This window comes from Ambystoma mexicanum, chromosome 3q (genome assembly GCF_040938575.1).
Source record: "Ambystoma mexicanum isolate Mex_15411 chromosome 3q, UKY_AmexF1_1, whole genome shotgun sequence".
In the NCBI taxonomy this organism is placed as follows: domain Eukaryota; kingdom Metazoa; phylum Chordata; class Amphibia; order Caudata; family Ambystomatidae; genus Ambystoma; species Ambystoma mexicanum.
The window spans coordinates 182333259-182355751 of NC_090926.1; the positions used below are offsets into that span (position 1 = coordinate 182333259).

A 22493-nucleotide genomic window follows, 5' to 3' on the forward strand; every position below is an offset into this window, starting at 1 on the left:
GCGCTGGAATGCGATGGCCGTTGCCTTGGCCCCGACTACGTGGGCATGCAAGTTGGCCGGGAGCGGCTTGTGCTGGCCCTCGTACGTTTCTTTGATGGCCGAGACCATCCAGCTGGATATGGAGGCCCGATAGCCTGGTCCGAAAGGGACGAACGGGGCATCCGATTTGCAAAAGCCCTTGGTCCTGTCCAAGTAGAATTTCAGGGCAAGCCTGACTTCCAGGCAGTGCAGCTCTCAGTGCTTCGTCCTTCATATCAGCAAAGAACGTAGGAAGGACAATTTCCTCGTTCAAGTGGAATGCTGATGGCACCTTGGGCACAAATGCTGGGTGTGTCTGCAGGACTACATTATCCCTGTGAAAGATAGTATATGGCTCCGAGGCAACCAGCGCCAGGATTTCGCCAACTCTACGAGCCGAGGGGAGGGGAGGCTAACTAGTAAGGCCATCTTGATGATGACCAGCCTGATGTCCGTGGATGCCATTGGCTCAAACGGTTTGTGCACCAGGGCGCCCAAGACTATGTTGAGGTCCCACACGGGGTGCGGCCTCTTGACGAGCCTTGCGAGCCCCGTCAAATGTTTGATAGGATTGGAGAAGATCGCCTCTTCAGAGTTCCTGTAAGCCCTGATGGCTGCGAGGTAGATACAGCAGGTATCCACCTACACACCAGAGTGGGAGAGGTGCGCCGAGAAGGAGAGCACGTCGTCCAATGTACATTCCAAGGGGTCGATTTCCTTGGAGTCTGCCCAGTGGCAAAATCTGGTCAATTTACTTTTATATTGGGCCCTGGTAGCCTTGCTCCTTGCGCTCCAAATGATTTCCAGATTAGCCTGAGAGAGGCTGAGGTGCCGCAGCATTACCTGCTCAGGTACCACGCTGTGAGGGCCTGTTTCTCTTGCGCGAGGTGGATGACCCTGCCCCCCTGCTGGGCCAGAAGATGTGCTGGGCCTGTCGGCAGGTGAATCGGAGGCATCTCCGAGAGGCTAAGCAGCTCCATAAACCATGGCCTGGCCGGCCACCATGGAGCTATTAGAATGATGTTGAGTTGGCGAGACTCCTTGATCTTGCAAATCACTGAATCAGCGGTGTGGGCAGAAAGGCGCAAGCCTTCATGCCGTTCCACTGAAGCTGAAATGCATCTCCCAAGGAGCTCGGGCCCTGTCCCTGCCAGGAGGCGAACTGCGGGCACTTCTTGTTGTGTCAGGTGGCAAAGAGATCCACCTGGTGATGAGCCCACATGTTGAAAACCTCCTGAATAACGAGGCCGTTTAGCCGCAACTCATAATTGTCTGCTCCCTACCTGCTAAGCCCGTCTGCCACCAGGTTGGATTCCCCTGGGAGGTGGACTGCTGTGAGGTAGATGTTTTCCAAGGCCCACTCACACATGCCGATTGCCAGTCTGCACAGAGGAGGGGATTTGGTGCCTCCCTGCTGGTTGACATAGTACATACTGGTTGAGTTGTCTGTCTGGATGAGGACAACCTTGCCCCTGAGAATTGGTAGGAATGCTCTGAGCGCTAGCCAGATGGTGTTCAGCTCGAACCAATTGATGTGGTATTCCTGCTCCTGTCGAGTCCAGGTACCGTGGACCGAGAGATCGTCCAGGGCGGCTCCCCAGCCCTCGAGCGAGGAGTCTGGTGATGGTGGCATGCGCGGTGGCCGGCCGAACGGGCTTGCCCAACCGTAGGTTGCAGTCCCTGGACCACGATGTTAGGTCCGGGTGGAGAGATGGAGGAATGTTGATCATTTTGGATTGGGAGCCCCGCTCTAGGTTCCATAAGGCCGCAAAGTGCAGCTGAATCCTCCTCATCCTCAATCTTGTGTGTGGAGCGGCCAACAGGACCGCCGCTAAGAGACCCAGCAGATGCTACCATGCCAAGGTCACTTCTCTGCAGAGGAAGTGGGTGGTGGCCCTCCTGATGGCCGAGATCTTGTCCTCCGACGCAAATACCTTCTTGGAGCATGTGTCTCAGATGAGGCCCAAGAATGTCAGAGTCTGCGTTCGGTGAAGCTGCGACTTCTTCAGATGGAGTGAGAAGCCCAGATCGTGCAGTGTGTTCATAAGGGCATGGGAGAGTGCTGAACCGCTTCCAGAGATGGAACCCTGACGAGCCAGTCGTCGAGGTATGGGTAGATGTGGAGGCCCTGCGCTTTGAAGCAGGCAGCCACTGAGTTCATGTGCTTGGTAAAGACCCTGGGCCCCGAGATGAGGCCCAAACGAAGGACCTTGTATTGAAAATGGTAGCCCATGATCCTGAACCGTAGGAAAGAACGATGGGGCTGCCAAATTGGGACGTGTAGGTACGCGTCCTTCAGATCAGAGAGCACATCCAGTCTCCCTTGCACAATGTCTCCGCGATAAAAGCTGGCATAACCAGCTTTAATTTTTGTAGGGGTAAGGAGAGGTTGCAGGTGTAAAGGTCCAGCACAACTCTTAGGCCCACCTGGGTCTTCTGAATGGCGAAAATCCTGGAATAAAAGCACAAGCCTTGCTGGGAGGGTGGGACTTCATCCATTGCCTGGGCTCTACAAGCAACCGGATCTCCGCCAGAATAGTTGCTGTCCCAACTTGAGGGAGGAGAGGCTGAGATGGATAGGCGGTACCCCGTGGATACTATGGAGAGAAGATTTGGTGCCAGCAATGTGCATGGAGAGCAAGCCTGCCCCCCACTGGAGACACGTGGACCCATAGGGTCCTGTCATGCCTTCTTTCTTGTGTCGCGGAGGAGGGGGGACTAGAAAAAGCCCTTCCTCCACCCCTTTATTGTTGCTTGCTTGCGCCAGTTCTGAGACGGCGAGCAGTCCGGCTGTCTGGATCTCCGTTCCTGGAAGCCGTGGAACCGTCCATACATATTGTAAGAGGATTCAATTCAACACTACAGCTAAGTCAACGCCTAGTCTATAATACTGAATGAAAACCCTTATTGATATATCTTTATGTCCAGTTCATGCGTTCTGGATGACTACCCCTATATAACACCCCTCTCTTGGAATCCTCCTGACCCCACTGAGCCAAGAAGTAGTTCTGTTTTGCAAGTTAAAAGGTTTAATTGATAATTTAAACAATATAGATCTATCACACTTTATAATAAATTAATAATTGAATATCACACTTAATCTGAGATGATAAAGATTAACAACAGAGAATCTGGCACTAGCACACTTCTTTATAATCACTAAGGAGTTGACATGAAATGGATAAGATAGCAACAATACTTTTATGGTTTCCAATGGATGCAATGTGGAATGAAATGCAGTACAGAAAATAACTTGATAGGATTTCAGCAAAAGACAATGTAATCACTTTCTTGGACAATTCACCCCCCCTTTTATGCAATGCAGGGAAATGGAAGGAAGGCACACAGTTCTCAGAAATGCAATTAAATGTGATTCAGTTCACCCCAGCAACTTAGACTACAGAAGTTGAAAACACAGGCAAAATGCTTTGATATGTGCTGGCAATGGAGTGAAAATATGTTAAAATGCTTTTAATTCCCTCTAGAGGTTCAGGGTGAGTGGTATCTAGTTAATATTAGTCCAGGCTCACACTAGCAATGATTCAGGGATAATTAGCAGGTTAAACGAATTTCTGGCAAATGGAAGGCAAGCAGCAGCAGATTTTTACACGTGAAGAAATTTGCAAATCGCGGTAAAATGTCAAATCGCGGCTAAATTTTGGGGTCCTAGGAAAGCCTAGGATCTCAGCTTCCAGATGAAAGTTACTGCAAGTCTCTAGCACAAACGGTCACGGAGATATGAGCGATTAAATAAAGGTCGTTTTTCAGATTTTAAATTTTAAAGTTCAAAAAGACAAGTGCAGCTTGCAACTAGAAAATGACAAGTGACAGCTTTACAAATGACAGGTGACAGTTAGGAGGCAGTTCTTCTTAGATTAAAATAGCTTGAATTATATTATTTTAACTAAGATTGGGTTCTGCACAGTTTTGCTATGTACTCACAATATATTTAGAAATATGCCTTCCCACGGATCTGGTCAGGTTTTGGACTGGACTCCGGTTCAGCTCTCTCTGGTTTTGGATACTGCTCTGCTTTCTCTGGGTCTTTCTGCACAGCTTTCTCTGGAGATTGATGGAGGTAAAGTATGGATTTTCCCGGCAGAGCTTCCAGCTGCAAATGGATTTGAAGGTCCCTATCTGTCCTATCTGTCTGCTTTTATGTGTTTTTTTATGGGTGTGTGTGCAGCATCACTAGACCCTACCCCTCTCCACTTATCATTGGCCAAGCTTTCATTTCTCCCCTGATTGGGGGAGCTAAGTTGTGTCAGAGTGATGTCATTTTACAGCCTGCAGAAAGTCCACTCCTCCTGTCAACTTACACACAAATCTAGATTTGAACCAGATACATATTTGCAGAGGTACATATTGTTTTAAAATTACACGCACCCCTCACATATCACAGGAGGTATACCCTGTTCAAACTCTGCTCTTCCTGGGAGCTTGCATTCAGAAATGGCAATATTTTGCACTTTTTAACTGGTTTGCAATACCGGACATTACCCCAAATTTACACACATGTGCGCAAGGAGTATGGACATTAGTTGATGAAGTGTCAGATTTTTCACATGCACACATTTTCAGTAATATCCTCTTTTCCGCTAAAACTCCCCTGAACATACCACCGGTTCTAAAAACCTCTTAAAATGTGGGCAGAAAAATCACAAGAATTATGGTATCATTTATAAAATTTTCACATGTCCGCTCTATGAGTTATTCATCTTTTTAGAGTTATGTTCTGGCCCCAAAGGGGTGTGGTTTTCCCCCAGCACAAGGTTGAATTTCTGTTTTTTCCAGTTCTGCCAAGCCAGCTTGCTCTCACAGGCAGTGCCCCTCCCCTTTACTTCCAGGAGGAAGCTCCATTTACGACTGCCGCCAATAAAACATTTGCCTGAGTCAGGACAGGGCTTTGTTCAGAGCTCCTGTATTCTGTGGGGGCTCCCCTTAATTCAATTATCAGAGAGATGGCATATCCTTAGTGTGGCCAGCAAAAGGCAGATAGGCCTGGGAACACAGCTGTGACTCAAGTTTCACTCCTGATGGGGGTAGTTGCCAGGCAGAATTCAGTTCCTTAAGCCAGGTTTCAGATAAAATATCACTTTTTGTTCCCCAGTTTAAGTCAAGACAATTTTTTACATATGCAGCTAGAATGCTGATTCTAAGTTCAAAACTATGACATTTAAACAATTGCAACCTATGTGACACTCAGAGGTAGGTCACTCATTTCTCTTAAACATTGAGATTTTTAATGTCTTTCAGTCCACATTTACTTAAACTGCTGAAATCCACAGCTCAGCCAGTCTTGTTATAAACCTTCAAGTCACTTCAGAATATAACTTTACATTGGATCCACCTCTCAGTAAGTCTTTCTTTGGCATGTTTTGGGTTCATTTATTCAGTTTTCTACAAAAAAGTAAAATCTGGTGGTTTTAAAACGCCGGCTTTTGGATAGTGGTGAGTACTGGTACTGCACCCTTTTTTGGGATTTAAGAAAATGAATTCCCAACAGTTATGGGTTTGCTTTTGGCAATCAGCATTGCCACTCCCAATGGTTTCAGACTACTGTGTGGGTAGTCCAATGGTGGTTTTAGGCAGTGTCCTTCTGTGCCCATAACATCGGCAAAAATGAGTGGCAGCCTATTCTTCATGCATTTCCCTGTGCATTTTCTGGGAAGCTCTGGCCATCATGATGTTTTCCATGTCAGTACTGCACAGTTTTGAGGTAGGGCTCGGATGCCTGGGTAAATACATCCCACAATATGCCCCCTGACGGAGCGCTGCTGTGACAGGGTGTACAACTTGGGCGTGGTCTTTGTCAAGATGGATAAAGACTTGGCCATTTGTGAGCTGTTTTTCTTTTTGTCCAGCACTTCGTCCATGGTTGAGTGGAAGAGGGGCCAACCACCCCCTCTCGAACGGTAGATCCAATATGAATTCCAGGACGTCCAGGTTGAATTCTGTGGTCCAGAGCCAGACCGTCCTTCTCATGTCCGTGGCGATACAGATGGCACAGCCTGAGGTGTCGATTTAGGCCACAGTGGATTCCATGAGGTCATGCACCACCAGCTTGGCCTCTGCCAGCCGTGCCTTAAAACGTGATTGCCACTGTGTAGGGACTTAAAGGGGACGAAGATTTTTTTCTGGTGAAAAAGGTTCAGTCTCCCGTCCCTTGGAAGGGACGCCCATGCAGTATGGGGGACGGGACGTAAGTGTAGGGCTGAGTACCTTGGAAGTTCAGGAGTCCTTTCCTTTCTGGAGCGAAAGTCTTGCTGCTTTGTTCCAGCATGCCCAAAGAGCATGCGGTCTGTGTCCGTCTTGATGGTGAGAAAAGATTCGTCCATTGCCTTGCCGAAGTTTATCCCAGTCGAAAGGCAAGTCGACCACCTTGGCCTATATGTCCTGCCTGAGCTTTGTGGCCCTGAGCCAACCTTGACGATGTAGGGCGACCTCGATGCCCATTTGCCAGAAACCGGAGCCAGCAATGTCCAGGGTGACCGTAATCACATGGTCAGATGCTACTCCCCCCTACACCCTCCCTTCATGAAAGATGGTCTCTGCTTTTTTTTTTGTCCTCTGGCAGGAAATTGAGAACGGGTGCCAACTTGTACCAGAGTTCTCGGTCGTAGCGTGAAAGAATGGCAAGGCGTTGGCCGCCTTGACGGTAGATGCTGCAGTGTTAGTTGTGCTTTCCAGCCGCATCCAGTTTACTTCCCTCCAGGTCAGGCGGAACTCAGCAAGCGGCTGTGTTATGCGACCTCTTCCTCGCGGCAGCCAAGACTACAGAGTCCGGTTTTGTAAGGCCTCAGAGGCATTTAGGAGTCATATCTGGGAGCCTACATTTCTCCAGGCTCTCCTTTTTAGCTGGTGCAAAAAAAGTGATTTTGTATCAGCACCAGCCCATCCTCCCAGATGTCACCCAGAAGCGGGACTGAGAAAGTCTTTCTGTGGGATTCACAATGCTGGAAAAGGAATCCCTCCTTTTCATCCAGGTCCAGGTTGAAAAGCTTGTCCGCCCTAGAAACAGTTGCCTGGAAAGATCCCACTTCATCCGGGGGAAAAGTTCCTAGATGGTAGCTCTACATCTGGTGGCCCGCCGTCTGCAGGGAAGTAGTCAAACCTATCTGTACCTTGGGTACCATCTGAATCCGGATTGGTGTCTGTATTAGCATCTGTTCCAGTCAAGTCCAACTGCTACACAACAGGAGTCCATGCAACAGGAGGTGGCTGTGGGATTGGCCAGTGCTGGATGAGGTTGTGCCAGGCGCGGCTGAGGCGGTCTTGGTGGACTGGCCAAAGGAGCCAGGCCCAGAACCAGAGGAGGAACATGAGCCACGGGTGGTAGATGCTGCTGAATTTTAGAGACCAGAGTGTGGAGAGTTGACAAAATGTCCAAAGAAACATCTCTTGGCGCTAGCTTCTCAGAGCCTAAGGTGTCAAGATTGGTGCATGTGGCTCGTAGGGTGAGCAGGCTGAAGCGGTTGCGCAGGCCACAGAGCAGGCTGTGGAACTAAGTCTCACATGCTTTTGAGGGTGGTATTGACCATGACTTCATAAATTTCTTCCTCCTTCAGGCTGGAAGAAGCAGAGACAGGTGGCTTGAGACACAGCCCTAGGATCCCTCACAGGCGATGAGGTATGCAGCTGAGGGGCCTTTGTGGGCAGAAAAGGCATCTGATTGTACCTCCCTCTCTCTGCTGGAACATCCCGGGAAGGTGCCTAACACAGGTGCACTGGGAGAAGGTAGCGAGGACAGAGCAGACCCAACCAGACTGAAAGAGACCTTGGTGGCAATGCTTCCCTTGAGATTACCGTAGAGAGATGGTGAATGCAGTCGTCGACAAGCCTGTAGATGTGGCAAAAACTGGTACCGCCAGCCCGACGAGGACGTTTTGGGGGTCGACAATGATGCTGTCGGCAATGAATGATGCTTCGACTGGGTAGTGTTGGCTAACTGAAGACAGGGTCCTCTTCGTGGCCGCCAGCGATCCAGACGACCGAGATGCCGCAGTGCTAGTTGGAAGTCGGAGCATGCAATGGCTTTGTCTTTTTTAGGCACCTTCCCTTTGAAAGCGTCCTCAAAGGATCTCAACCTCTTGCCAGAGGGAGTACACTCTTTGGGCCTGTTAGCAGAGGCATGACTGTGCACAGTCAGAGACAGAGGTCTTCCCTTCATCCAACCATTATACCAGCCTTCAATGCTGATTTCTTCTCATCTTAGTGGAGAAAGACAGGCAGATGGGGCATCCCTCCACATTGTGGTCCGGGAGCAGGCAGTAAATGCACATGGTGCAGTTTTCGATGAAGACATTCATCTGAGTGCATCTGGAGCAGGCCTTCAAGAGGCTCTTCTTCCCGGCCTCAGACATGGCAAGTGTACTGGGCCCAAAACACAGCTTGTGGCCTAACACCACTTAGCGATCCGGCAGAAGGTGGAATCGAGACCGGCAAAAGAACCCCATTGCTGACAAGTCACAATAACGATGGAGTGAAGAAAGAATTTGAAGAAAAAAATATCAAAGAGGCTAAACACAAAGTAGATGAGCGAAAATAGAGAACTACTAACAAAAACATGCAGTAAAATTCAGAAAATGGCCACCCGCCAAAGACAAAACGAACAAAGGGACCAAACCTGGTTTGCGGTGCAGAGTAAATCTGAAGAAAGACCTTTCAAACAAGATATGGAAAAAAAAAAACAGACGGCCGGGGCAATTTTGACAGAATGGGCATCCATGGGTGCTTTACTGCAGCTGCAAACGCAGCCCGTGTGTTTTAAAAGTAAACCACTGCCACCAGCCAGTAATTGTAGAAAGGCCAACATACAAATGGCACATGAGAAACTATACAAAGGGAATACTAAGTAACCCCTCTAGCACCTTATTGTAAAATAAGGTGTGCTGGGTCTAGAAAGTTACAAATGTAAGTAAAGTATATTTCACTTCACTGCTCTTGAAAACCGTTTATCCAAGAGAAGGTATTTAAACCTTTAGGAATTCCAAAAGACTTCCCTGTCTCACTGCACTGAAGGTGCTGTGTGTCAGAATGTAAAAAGATGCTGCCTATGGAGTTTGTCAGACTTCTTAATCAAACTAAAGTGTTTTAATCACAGAAAAATACATGAGTGGGGAAAAAGGTCTCACTCTCTCCAGGTTGAAAATTTAAAAGTCCTGGAGTCCAGAAAACATGCTGGGGGTCTCCAAGGGTTCTAGGTCAAATGTTTGAATGCAAAGGATCGAATGACCAAAGGGTCGAATCAAAAGGACCGAAAAGCAAAGGGTCGAATGTTTTTTTTGGGGGGTGGGGGGTCCCTCCACAAACCCCTGTTTGTGGTGCAAAAACCACTTTTTACTATACGAAAACCCCCCCCAAAAAATATTTAAAAAAAAATGTTTTACCCTTTGGTTTTCGGTCCCATTACCTCGACCCTCTGGTCATTTGATCCTTTTGGTGTCGAACCTTTAACCGGACACCATCTCCAAGGTAGAGAGGAATTCGCACATTTCAGAGAATTATCCCCAACTCCCACTGTATGGACGTTAGGTGCATATCTACAGGTTAGGCACCATTCTGAATTTAGGCACACATCTAGTCCATAGCCACTTTTGGAATTCAGTGCATAAAGCATAGCCACTAATCCAGTTTTGCTTCAAAAGCTACCTAATGTATTGCACATAGAAGAATCTATGAGGGCAGCCAATTTATTGCACTTAGATGAATTGTGAAGGTACACGTGTTGCATTTAGATGAACTTATGAGGGTAGCCTATGTATTGTGTGAAAAACCTGAAGGCGTCTCCCCGAGTAGTCCCTGCAGATCTGTCATCCAGGTGGCCAGGACACTGCAATCACTTTCTGGTTCCAGTTCCTGGGGGTGGACCAGTACAGGAGAATCCCCTGGATGGGGTCCTCAGGGAGTGGAGGTGGGACACCCAACGGCTGAGATGCGGTATCCCCTTCTTATAACACCTTTTCCCCATCCAACCACATAGGTTACTCAGACACTACCCCCTTTCCGACCTTTTCGGACAGCAACACTTTCTTACATCACGAAAGACAACAGACCAACACTAGAGCCGTTTACCTGCGTGCAAGATAAACTGCACAATGAGACAGCGAGAACTGAAGGGGCGACAAGGAGAGAAGCGACCTTGCCCTTTTTGACCCAGACCCACAAAGCCTCTCTGAAAGTTAACATAAGACTGCGAACAGCCAGCGTGTTGCAGCAGATGTAACCAGTACACAGAGCCCTCCTACACTGATAATCAGGGCCGGGAGAGATACTTGGTACCGTGGTATCATCCTTGACTCCAGAGACAAGAAAAGCAAAGCGGTTCATCACAGCCAGCGAGTCGAAGGGAGGACCGATAAGAAACCAAACTGTTGAACAAAAGTTGCTCAGAGTGAGGGGAAAAACAAGCTGCAGAGGGGTCCGGCACCACATGGGTGCTCACTCAAACTGGGCGATTCCCCTATTGTTGAAACTACCAATACCGGAAAGCCCTGGGAGAGCCGCAAGGAAAAGGCCAAAGTGGTCATACAGGAGTCTAGAAAAAAACCTGTACAGTCGAAAATCTTTGAATGGCGGTTAATTGGAAAGCTAAGGGAGACCAATTGCGCATAGTGATAAAGAGGCCACAGTGGATTGTTTAAAAAGACATTAGGTTTTGTGAATGCAAAAGAGGAAATCTTGTGAATGAAAGCCGTAGTGATCCCTACAGAGGGGGGCTGCTATTTGAGCGGGATTTGAGCCCGAAAGAGGGGGATCCACGGGTAAAAAGCCATCACCTACTGTACATGCAGAAAGGAACTTTTTGTTTTATTATTTTGAACCGATCAGATCCTTCGAGGCAAGAGAAATTTTGTAGAAAAGGGATTTAGCCTGATACCCGAGAACGGAACTGTAGTCTCGTGCTGGGAAAGCTCAAGTGTGCGCTATGCTCAGGAGTTCCGCCTTGTCCCGTGCTCAAAACGTGGGAAAGGGAGATCCCTGGCAATAACATCCTGACTTATTTGTCAACACTTTTCTTGTGAACACTATCCCACACTTTGTATTTAGTTGTAAGGCTTGGCAATAGGTTTAGTATAGGCCACGTTTGTTTGGCAAGACGCCACTAGGACCGCCTTATTATTTGATGGTCGTAGCTTGCTCCAATCTTAGATTCAGGGTTAGATTAGGCGTTTCCCCACCTACCTATACAGTTTAATAAACACCCTTGAACTATGATCACTTGTGTCTGTCTTAACTGTTGCCACCATGAGTTAATTGCAATTATAAGAACTATGAGGGCAGCCAATGTATTGCACTTAGATGAATTGTAAAAGGTTACCAAAGTGTTACATTTAGAAGAATTGTGAAGGCGGCCAATGTTTTGCACCTGGATGGGTTGGGGAGGGTGGCCAATGTAAGCACTTGGAAGAATTTTCAGGATAGCCAATGTGTTGCAGTTAGAGGAACTGCAAAGTTAGCCAATGTATTGCACCTAGAAGAACTTTTAGGGTATCCAGTGTACATACCACCCCTGCTTCTATCCCGCATACCTCCGAAGTACCACACAAGCCCTTAAAAGCCAGTGAAACTACAAACAAAAACACATCCAACAAGCAATCTGTTAGGCAAGATTGTGTGCAGTATCCTTTGGAAGACTGCAGCAAACGACTTCTTGGCAATAGGAACCCAACCTTTGGTGTAAGTCTGTACTACACAGGTTGGTAGTGTGGCTAGGCAGCCAGGCTCATCTCAAGAGGGGTCATGTGAGAGTAGGGTGGTAACAGTTTTACAGTGACAGTTATTAAAATAAACACTTACACTCAACGTTTCTTAATTAAACAATTATTAATGTATTGAACAGTCAGTTACGTAAGCATTCTTCAGAAAGGAGCAAAACATGTAACAATTATAATACACTTCAAAACACACTCTTAGTTTCTCTAAATCAGATGATACCTATTGGGATGGCACACAGACACTTCCTACGCCCTCATGTGACTTAAATAGCTAGGACACTGTGGATATTGATTCATCACTGGTACATTCAGAGCAATACAGATTTTGGTGGAAAGATTAGGTATGGGAATAAAACAAAGGTTAACAAATAATTCATAAACAGTGAAGAGCTTTTTAAACCTTCCAATGTCAAGTCAATTTTACTGTTTCCTGGGGTATAAGTACAAAAAAAAACAGTCTGAGGTAAGAAGAGTCTCTCAGAGAGCCAGGACAGCCAATGTTAGTTGACCAAAGTCTAAGGGAGCTTAAGATCTTTGCAGGTAAGTAATAATCTTCGAAATGTTTGTAGAAAAGTTTGCAGAAATAAGATTACTTGAAGGGCCACACAACGGGAGGCTTGTCAGGGGCAAAGTTATAAGCAACTCTGCCAAGGGCAATCAAGACAAGTCTCAACTGAGCAAGTAAGGCTACACAACAAGAGGTAAGTCCTATTAGGTTTACAGTACCTTTGGTTAGAAGAAATGGTTCCAGCTGACTTCTGTTCCTGTGCAGCTCCTGGTGTTCCTAGGCCTCAGTCATGGAGACAAGAGGGAGGACGTCTGGGGACTTGTGCACTGTAATGGGAAGGTCAGCACCAGCAATGGGCAAACTTCAATTCAGCTGCACTTCGTGGTTTCGGCTCCTCACGTCTAACAAATAGCAACACTGCAGTTCTCGGATACCACTTCAGACTTTCCTCACATCTGGAGTCCAGCACTCTGTTGAGGTGGCTGAGGCTTGGTCAGTCGTGCTTCAGGGAAGTCCAGAGGATATTCCTGGTGCTCGGGTCTGACTTAAAAGCGATCCACTCGGTTTTGTGTTCCTCTCCTTGGCACTTTGCAGGTGAAAGTACAGCCAGCTCCGAGAGGATGTCCTAACAAGTTCACTTTGGGGTTGATTGGTCCCAACCAACCCAAATGAAGTCTTCCTTGCAGGGCTTCTCTAGTCAAAACGAAAATGGAGCTTCAGCACAGCAGCAGGGCTTCACCAGGCAAACTAACAGTCCAGGAGATGCAGCAGGCGTCTCTTCCAAGTTCTTCTTCGGATTCCTTCGTCCATTAGTCGACTGCCTTTCAAGCCAAAAGCCTCGCCTTTAACCCAGGTTTCTCCCATTCATTCCAGCCTAGCTGTCAATCACACAGCAGGGTGGCTGTCCTTGCCCGACAGTCAGCCGGCCAATCACCTTTGGGTGCATTCTTGTAACCAAGGGGATTAAGCAGAGGGAGTTTCGGGCACCTCCCTCACTTCCAGTCCCTGCCAGACATACTGGAGCCAGAGGCGTGCTTCACTCATGAATCACACCAAAGGCAAAACAGAGACCAAACATGGTTTGGTGTGCAGAGTACATCTCAAGAAGGACCTTTCTGACAAGAAATGGCAAAAAAGAACGGGCCGTTTTGACAAAATGGGCACCCATGGGTGCCTTACTGCAGCTGCAAACGCAGCCTCTGGTAAAAACTCCCAATGGTAGTTAAAAGTAAACCACTGCCACCAGCCATTAATTGTGGAAAGGGTAACAACAAAATGTTATATGAGAAACTGGACAAAGGGGATACTAAGTAACCCCTCCAGCACCCTATTTTAAGTGTTAAGCAAAGTCAATTTCACTTCACTGCTCTTGGAAACAGTAGTTTATCCAAGAGAAAGTATTTAAACCTTTGGGAAATCTAAGACTCCCCTGTGCCACTGTACTGAAGGTGCTGTTTGTCACAATGCAAAGATGATGCCTATGGAGTTTGGACTCCAAAACTAAAAAGAAACAGTGTTAAATCACAGAAAAATACATGAGCGTGGGAAAAAGGTCTCTCTCTCCAGGTTAAATTAAAAAGTCCAGCAAAAGTGCTGGGGGTCTCTAAGGGAGAGAGAAATTAGCACATTTCTTAGAATTCTCCATAACAGTGGTACTAACTTATAAAGGTTGATATTGATATTTTATTTCTATCACGCTCGTACACAAGTATTTCAGAGCGTGACAAGGCAAGGGAGGGGAACAGGGGAGAACAAAACAGTGATCTTACTAGGCCCAGTGACATTGAGAACGCTCAAGTGCATGGGAGAGGGGGAGGGGAAAAGTGCATGGAAGGGGGGAGAAGTGGAAAGTGTGAAGCAGAGGAGAAACAGATAAACAATAATAAAGGCAACAAACAGTGGTAGTGCAGCCAGCAATTGGAAGTGCTAGGCCTAAGGCAGCAGACAGGGTAGGTCTGATAAGTGCAGGAAGAAAAAAGGGGGGCTGTATGGGTACAGATACAGACCCCAGTGCAAGGCGTGGCCCAGAGGCAATGCGGGAGGGTGGCAGAGTGAGCAGGTACCTGGGCCCGGAGGACAGAGGGTGGCCAGGTGCACGGTGCCAAGAGAGAACAAATCAGCAGGGGAGCGAAGACAGAAGAAAAGAGTAAGGTCTTGAGGTGCTTCCGGAACCGGAGATGGTTCTCCTCAAGTTTTAGAGTGGCAGGGAGGCTGTTCCAGAGGAAGGCCCCAGCCGAAGACCGAGATCTACCCCCAGCTCGTTTCTTTCAAAAACGACTGACCCTGAGGGAGGTAGAGGAGCAAGAGGAGCGAAGAGCTCGAGAGGGGAGGTAGTTGCGGAGGGATAGCTGAAGGCATTTTGGACCCAGGCCCCAGAAAGCCTTGCGGACAATGCAGAGGGTTTTGAATTTAATCCTTGCATCCACTGGGAGCCAATGGAGAGATTTCAGAGCTAGGGAGATACGATCCCAGGGCCTGAGCCCAAGGACAAGTTTGGGGGGTAGGGGGAATATGATACATTTTGACAAGACGTGTTGAGACCTTGCTGGACTGCAAACTGGCAATACCATGGGACCTTGAGCATGAGTGCAATGCATGGTCTTCCGAAGTCCGAATCTCGCTGAAACTTACGTGAACTCCTGCTGGATCTCCAGAGACATGATTCGAATTCCTTAAGTCCCCTATCCAGAGTGCAGAACCGAGAGAGTGAAGAGAATCTAACCAGCGATATTCGTTCATTTGGCTGCTGTAAAAAGGCAACAAATCCACAGAGCCGCGAGAAAGCGACAAGCCCTCTGCTGGAAGCCTCCTCTGGCAGCTGCAAGTTCCCATCCAGTGTCCAGTTCTTTCGTCTCCAAACCAAGAATCAGGGGACCGGGTCCTGTGCTGCTGCATGCTTAAGCACCCACCCAGAAGCTCTTCTTTTCTCCTAAGCTACTGTGTTGGCTTGAGTAATACTTACCTTAAGTCTGGTGTGAATCCTGTGAGGCTGAGTGGGTGATGTGTGGGTGGGAGTTTGCCCATGCCACTTGCCCAGGCCTAATGCTGGAAGAAACATAGGGAGTCTTCTGTGAAGTCCCTGAACACTTTAATTTAACTCTGAAGCTAATACTTGCTTGTTGAAAAAGATATCCCCTGGAACGTTGACTTTCCTGTAACTGAACCCTATTCTGCCCTGCCTACAGCTGGCTCCTAAACCACTAGGGTCCCTCTTCTGCCTCCGAGATCCCTCATGCTTAGAATAGGGAAGGATCACAAAATATAAGGTTGCTGTCTTGAAAAGCAAAGCATAATAAGTGTAAAAGTACTTACTTGTAAACGAGTTAGTGTGGTAATTGTCTCTTGAAGAGAATAGGTTACAAAAGTGATTGCTTACCTTTAAGTTGCTAGTTGCTCCTTTAGAAAAGTATATAAATTAGCTCACTTGATTAGAATGGTGAAACCCCCCCCCCCAGCCCCTCCATCTAAAAAGTAATCCGTGCTGGTACTGTTTTATTATTCTTAACTGAATGTGTGTATAAGCTTGCCAATAGGGTTTACCTACCTTGAATAACAGACGTCATTCTCAAAGTGTACTATTGGGTTTTTGCTTTCACTGATCTGCTTTATACAGATCTAAAACAGTCAGTTAATACTGGTCTCTGAGTTGCTTGTATCCCACCCCCCACACACACTGAATAGAATAGTAGGTCTTACTTACCTTAGAATTGTATGTCACTTCTGAATTAGAGCAACTTTTTAACTAAAGGTTACTGTGCCAATTGTTGGTGCAAGCCACTACTAGTTGAACAGTGGTACTGTCATTTCTCTGTAACAATTGCTGGCGTGAGATACTATTATTTAGTTAATTTCCTGAAATAGTATACTAGGTTAATTACTTACCTTGAAATACATTGTGGCAATTGGGTTTTGCTTTACCCTATTTTGCTTAGTGCATTCTAAAATAGTTATTGAGAAGCGTGAGGCCCTCCAGAAACTATACAAGTTACATTACTAGCTCATAACTGTGTTCTACAAAGTAATATATGTTACAAGGTATATACTGGTAACTGGGTTGGGTTATTAAGTGATTTCTCTAACAGTGACGCTGCATGACGGACAGGGTCTACTACCCTTAAATAACTGAATGTATTTTAAAAGTAGATCTAACCTGGTTTTACTCCAAGAATAGCTGACTGCCATTCTGAATGTGTTGTAGGTTTGACTCACATTGACTTCTTAGTGTAATCTAAATAATGTTATGCTATGGGTTGTAACCCATAAGTATGGAGTTGGTTTTTATAATTATGTTTACATATATTCTAGTACTTACTTACCCAAGATTTATCTTGGCCTACTTGTATTTAAAATAATTTATTTTTTACGAGAGTGTTTGTTTCTCTTTGGACCATATGTCTGCTACAATTTCTTTGTACCAAGCTACAGCCCTCTCTCCCTCCTACGATAAGCTTAGCTGCTCTGTCTACGCTACCAAGTTTTCTCAGATGGTGCGGTCTTATAATAAGAGTGGAGTTTTGTACTGCCTCAGATATGGTATAATGAAGCCCTTGGTTGGACTTTAGAAAAACTGTCCAAAAGAGTTAAGTGGGAGGTGTCAAAACCAGCTGCACATTTACATAAGGCAACGCAATGGGTATAAGTATTTGTACTCTATGCACTCCACTGCAAGTCACCCCTTTTTATCACATGTTAACATCCTCCTCTAGCAGGTATATTTGGACTTCCTTCCCTTGAGCCTTTCTCAATCGAAGACTTAATTTCAGATTCTAACAGAGTGCTTGCTGTCTTACAGTGTGTTAGATGTCTACTTGCGAGAAGCAGGACAGTTTTAATTCTAGTGCAATATATGCCAATTTATCAAAATGCATTAATATGGGCGAATTCTCAAATGTTTCTGTGCCTCATTGTCCTACTCTGGATATTCACTTAAAAGCAGGAGCGCCAAGAAACTCTAGACTAGACTAAAAGACCAAGCAAACAGACATTTACTTTCAAAGCACATGCATAAAAGAACTGTATGTCTCTTGTCCCATCTTATACTGCATACAGTCAGAGAATCATTTAGAATTAGCAATGATTGACATTTTTCCTCTTAGCCACCCCGTAAAAGACCAAATAAAAAAAAGCCTTACAGTACAGAAGGTTTCTAGAATACCATGCTATGCAGACAAAGATCAAAGATTGGGTTAAATAAAAAAGAAAAAACAAATCATCTCTCAAACATTATTCCTCATGCAAAGTTATTAACAAATTAGTGCCCAAGTAAGTGGTGGTCAGATTTCAAGGTGCTCTTAATTTCTCGCAAGCAAGAAAAGGGTTCTCCTAATAAGGCCATTATCTTTAAGATTTTGTGTATTCCCTTTAAGACGCAAAACAATACATATTAGGACAAGCACTCCTTTTCTTTTTGCAGGTGGCTCACTTACGAGAAAACTAGGTAAAGCAAAACCAATATGAAATGACATAGGGTGAGCAAACATTTCTCATTAAAATAAATATTAAACAAAAAACGAGGTTATAAGTACAACACTCTGAAGGATTATCAGCTGTGCTAACAATAACATAGTTGGTTGGAATCTTTGGATCAGAAAGCACCATTCAGAAGGATTTTGAATATCAAAGAGCCAACCTTTAAATTGCACAATTTCTCCATTCTGTGTTTTTGGGAGCCCCTTCAAGCAGACTTCACTTGTCAGGGCCAAAGTGATGCCACAACTCCCGAGTAGGAAACCGATCTGCTGACCACCTGCATCCTGTGGGAGAAGTAACACTTGTTATGGCTTCACAGTATACTGTATGGTGAATTATTTAGGTAAGCCACCCAGAAAACGGGTCATTTCTAATTCTGAGGGCTGTAACTCGGGACAAAATGGTTACCTACAAAACTCAAACTAAGTGGATTAGAAAATGTTGAAAAAACTATTCGTGATTCATGCACCTAGAAATTACAATACATGTAAGGATTTCACGCCAGTAAAAAACCGAAGCAGTTCTATTTTCTTGGAGGGGACTAATGAGCTACTGATCAGATAATCCATAAAGAAAATTGATTTCCCTCCAATTATCAATTATTTTTTACAGATATGTCCAGATGCTAGATAAGATCCAGACATGATCATAATAATTTCTTATCCGGGTACCAGTGACTCCAAAGCAGTACCAATGTGCCTTCCAGAAATGGCTACATGGATAATAAAAGTGCCACCTGAGAACCTGATGTTAGAACGTTTTCTCTAGATCCTGGGTTCAGTGGGTGAGCTATCCACAATCAGACGGGAATCTTCCATTAAGCTTTCCCTGACTCACATAGCAGCAGAAATGGCTGAGCTGCTAAAAACACAGATTCATACAGGTTATTTAGATTTCCCTGAATTCGGGGCATATTGCGATGCTGCACAGTTGAGACCCACATTTGAATGGTCACAAGCATCCACAGAAAAACAATAGGCCTAGAGGGACCATGCAGTAATGGACGCCCCCCCCCTGATAAAGTACTCTGGTTTGCACAGTAGGACTGGTCAAAAATGCTCATGTCAGTAAAATAACAAGCACCATGTAAAATATTTGCAAACTGCTGACTCACAAAATTAAATTGGTCACTTTTTTCTCTTCTAAGCCACACTCGCTTCAACCTGAACTTTACTCTGGCTCTCAGAGGCTTAGCTTTTCAGAGTTGGAAAAAAGGGGGATGCGACAATACCGGATGTGTTTGATGAGGGGGAAGAGCAAATCTTTAAACAATGAATGCTTTTAGGGTCACAGTAACCGTTAGATTTGCCTACATACAATTCTGACATTGGACCTTGCAATCTAAGATTAAAGAAGCTTCATGCAGACTACGAACTCCATGATGTGCTAATATGCCAGATGCGGGTACATAGAGTTCTGGGAACAGACATGTAACACAAGCATACCTGAAGAACTATGGCAGCAGGCCTGCCACAAGCTGACCAATTTACGCAGATTAGAGCAGCTTGTTAAGTATAATTTAATTGCCATCTGGCCGCAGTACAACTAATTGGCACTTGCAAAAACGTTTTATTTTTGATTCTAATGAAAACCACTCTCCCCTCTTTAGGTTTTTGGGGTGGATGGGGAGTTGAGTTCTAGTATCACAGATGGCAACAAGAACACACCAATTTTCAAAGATAATTGGGTTTTTATTTTTAGAATGCTAAAGGGGCTCAGTAAGGGCCATCCCCTTTCTCTAGACTAGACCAGACATTTCCCCTCCCTAGACCAGGTGTCCCTCAACACTAGGCTTGACGCTAAGAATCAGTAAACATATTTAAGAAGTAGTTTGACTGGTTGTGAAAATTGAAAGCAAATGCCTTCTCTCTCCAACCTTCCTCCTGGAACAACCAAGGTGATTCCCGTTAGGCAAGATTGTATGCAGTACCCTTTGGGTGCACTACAATAAACTTGACCTCATGGCAATAGGAACCCAACCTTTGGTGCAAGTCTGAACTGCATAGGTTGGTAGTGTGGTCGAGCAGCCGGGCTCATCTCAAGAGGGGTCATTGTAAGCAGTAATGTTGTGGCACGGAGTTTCACAATACAGTTACCCAAATAAACACTTACACTCAAGGTTTCTTGATAAAACAATTTATTTCAGTCAGTTGTAAAGCCTTCTTCAGAAAGGAGCAATATAGGTAACAATTCAAATATACTTCAAAAAACACTTAGTTCCTCTAAATTAGTTGATACCCATTGGGGATGGCACACACTTCCTACACCCTCAGGTGACTTAAATAGCTAGGACACTGAGGACATTAATTTATCACTAGTACATTTAGAGCAATACAGAGTTTGATGAAAAGGATAGAATAGAGAAAGAAAACTAAGGTTAACAAATAATTCACAAACAGGTAAGTACTTTTAAGGAAACCTTCCAATGGCAAATAAGTTTAACCCTTTCCTGAGGAAAGGACAAGCACAGAGCCAAAGGTAAAGAGGAGTCTCTCACTGAGCCAGGGCAGCTAATAATAATTGCACAATGTCAAGGGGAGCTGGAGATCTTCGCAAGTAGGTAAAACCTCTTGCACAATGTTTTAGAAAACAGAACACTTGAAGGGCAACAAACTGGGAGGCTTGTGAGGGGCAACGTTTCTGCAACTCTGCAAGTTAACCAAGACAGGTCTCAACTGAGAGCAAGTCAGGCTACACAACAAGAGGAAAGTTCTTAGACTTTACAGGACCTCTGGTTAGAAGAAATGGTTCCAGCTGGCTTCTTGTCATGGGTACCAGGCATGTAGTTGGGGCAAGCTGGGTGGAGGCTTGGCAGGCCTCGCATAGGCACACAAAAAGCCCATAGCAGATACCTCCACTTAAGTACTTCCTAGTGTTTGTAGGAACTTCCTGGTTACCACTTCCTGTTGCCAAACAGGAAGTGCATGACAATTCATGAGCTCTCTAGTGTTTGGGTGTGGCTGGCTATATAAGCCACACCCAAGATTCTTCCAGTGCTTCGTGTTTCTTACTGTGAGCTGCATCAGCGCTAACACTTGCCGTGCTCTGGATCAGCCAGCTTCAGCTTACCTGCCCCGGATCATCCTGCTTCAGCTTACCTTCTCCGGATCATCCTGCTTCTGCTTACAGGTACTCCGTGCTTTATCCACGCCGCAGCTATCTCCGGTCAAGAGGGGACTTCAACACCGGCACCTATAAAGAACAAAGAATAACAGCGTTAGCACGTGCACTTCAATCATGCTGCGCATACTCACTGAATCTTCCCGCAACGCTGGAATTCAGGTTGGTTGTACGAGCGCACAAACCCCTGCAAAAGAAAGAAGAGACTATTGCACTGCGCTCCCTCTCATAACGCAGTACATACTTAAAGCCTCTGTGCAAACTTACCAGACCACCAAATCTCCAGTAGCACTGAACCCGGTCTCGAGGCGCTAATATCACATAATCCACTCCTGCAAAGAAAAAGGGGCAGACATTACCAGGCGCGCTCGAATTTAAGACGCTGTGCTTACCTACCAGCAGCTGAATTCTACACACAGCACTACTCACCCGCATATAACACCGTGTGGCATCTGAACTCAGCCAACAGACATTGGCATCATTCATATGAGCAAATCGCGCCCCTGCAGTTGCAGGATGGAGTGCACATCTTACTAAATATCAAGGTAAGCCCTTAGGGAACATCACAGCACACGTAAATTGAAAGGAAAGGGTCCAGGGGAATCAGGTGAATTCAGGTCTGAGTGTATGTCTTGCATTTGACAGGAATCCATCTGGGTGAAAACAGGGGAAGTGAGAACTCTGGGTCAAGGGAGGCGTATCCATCGCTCCTGCAGAGACACAGGTGAGTGTGACACTTCTGTTCCAGTACAGCTCTGCAAATCCTGTTTCTGGGCCTCAGTCGTGGCGACAAGAGGGAGGACGTCTTCTTTTGGTTTCCAAGGTTCTGTCCTATCCTGGTGTTCTTCCTACTTATCTGATTGAACTTCCGCCATTTCCTGGGGTGGCAACACCTTCTCTCACTCTCGATCACGGAGTCCCACAAGGGTCTGTCCTTCGTCCTTTTCTCTTCTCCTTATACACGTCCTTTCTCGCTCTTATCTCATCTTTCGGAATATTGCATCACTTCTATGCTGACAACACTCAGCTCTTTCTTTCCTTCTCTTCTCTCTCACCGGACATCCATCTCACCCTTTCATCTTGCCTCACTGCCATCACATCATGGATGACTTCTCACTTCCTTACTCTAAACCCCTGAAAGACTGAAGTCCTTTTCATTCCCACCAATGCTCTTCCATCCCTGTCTCCTCCTCCCTCTATCTCCTTTCCTCCCTCTAATCTCTTTCTCCTCTACTGCTCTCAACCTTGGCCTTTACTTTGACTCCAATCGTTCTTCTGCCCATCATATCCCTCTCGCCTCACATGCCTGTCGATTCCATCTTTACAATATATGTAAAATTCGCCCTTTTCTTACCCTTCCTGCCACTCAGCTTCTGGTTTCTTCGCTAGTCTTTTCTCGACTCTTTTACTGCTCCGTCTTATTCTTTGGTCTTCCCTCCTCATGTCTTGCCCATCTCAAATCATCACTCTTCTATTCGATCACTTTATTTGCTCTCTTACCAAGACTCAATTTCCTCTGCTCTTGACTCCCTCGGATGGCTTTCTTTTACCCTCAACTCAAATACGAATTCCTTTGTCTAGTGTTCAAATATCTTCATGGTCTTACCCCCCGGCCCCCACGAACCCCCCGCTTACCTTGCTTCTCTTCTCCAATTGTATTC

The 22493-nt window shown here is 45.9% G+C and overlaps 1 protein-coding gene across 3 annotated transcripts in view; it reads right to left on the reverse strand.

The window, feature by feature from the left end:
- Nucleotides 1-22493, reverse strand: part of DIP2B (disco interacting protein 2 homolog B) — a 1149028-nt gene that overhangs the window by 649877 nt on the left and 476658 nt on the right. For all 3 annotated transcript variants that reach the window (XM_069653448.1, XM_069653447.1, XM_069653449.1), the window contains exon 11: nucleotides 17873-17996. In XM_069653448.1, the coding sequence (XP_069509549.1) occupies nucleotides 17873-17996 (124 nt within the window). The remainder of the gene's footprint in view (nucleotides 1-17872; nucleotides 17997-22493) is intronic.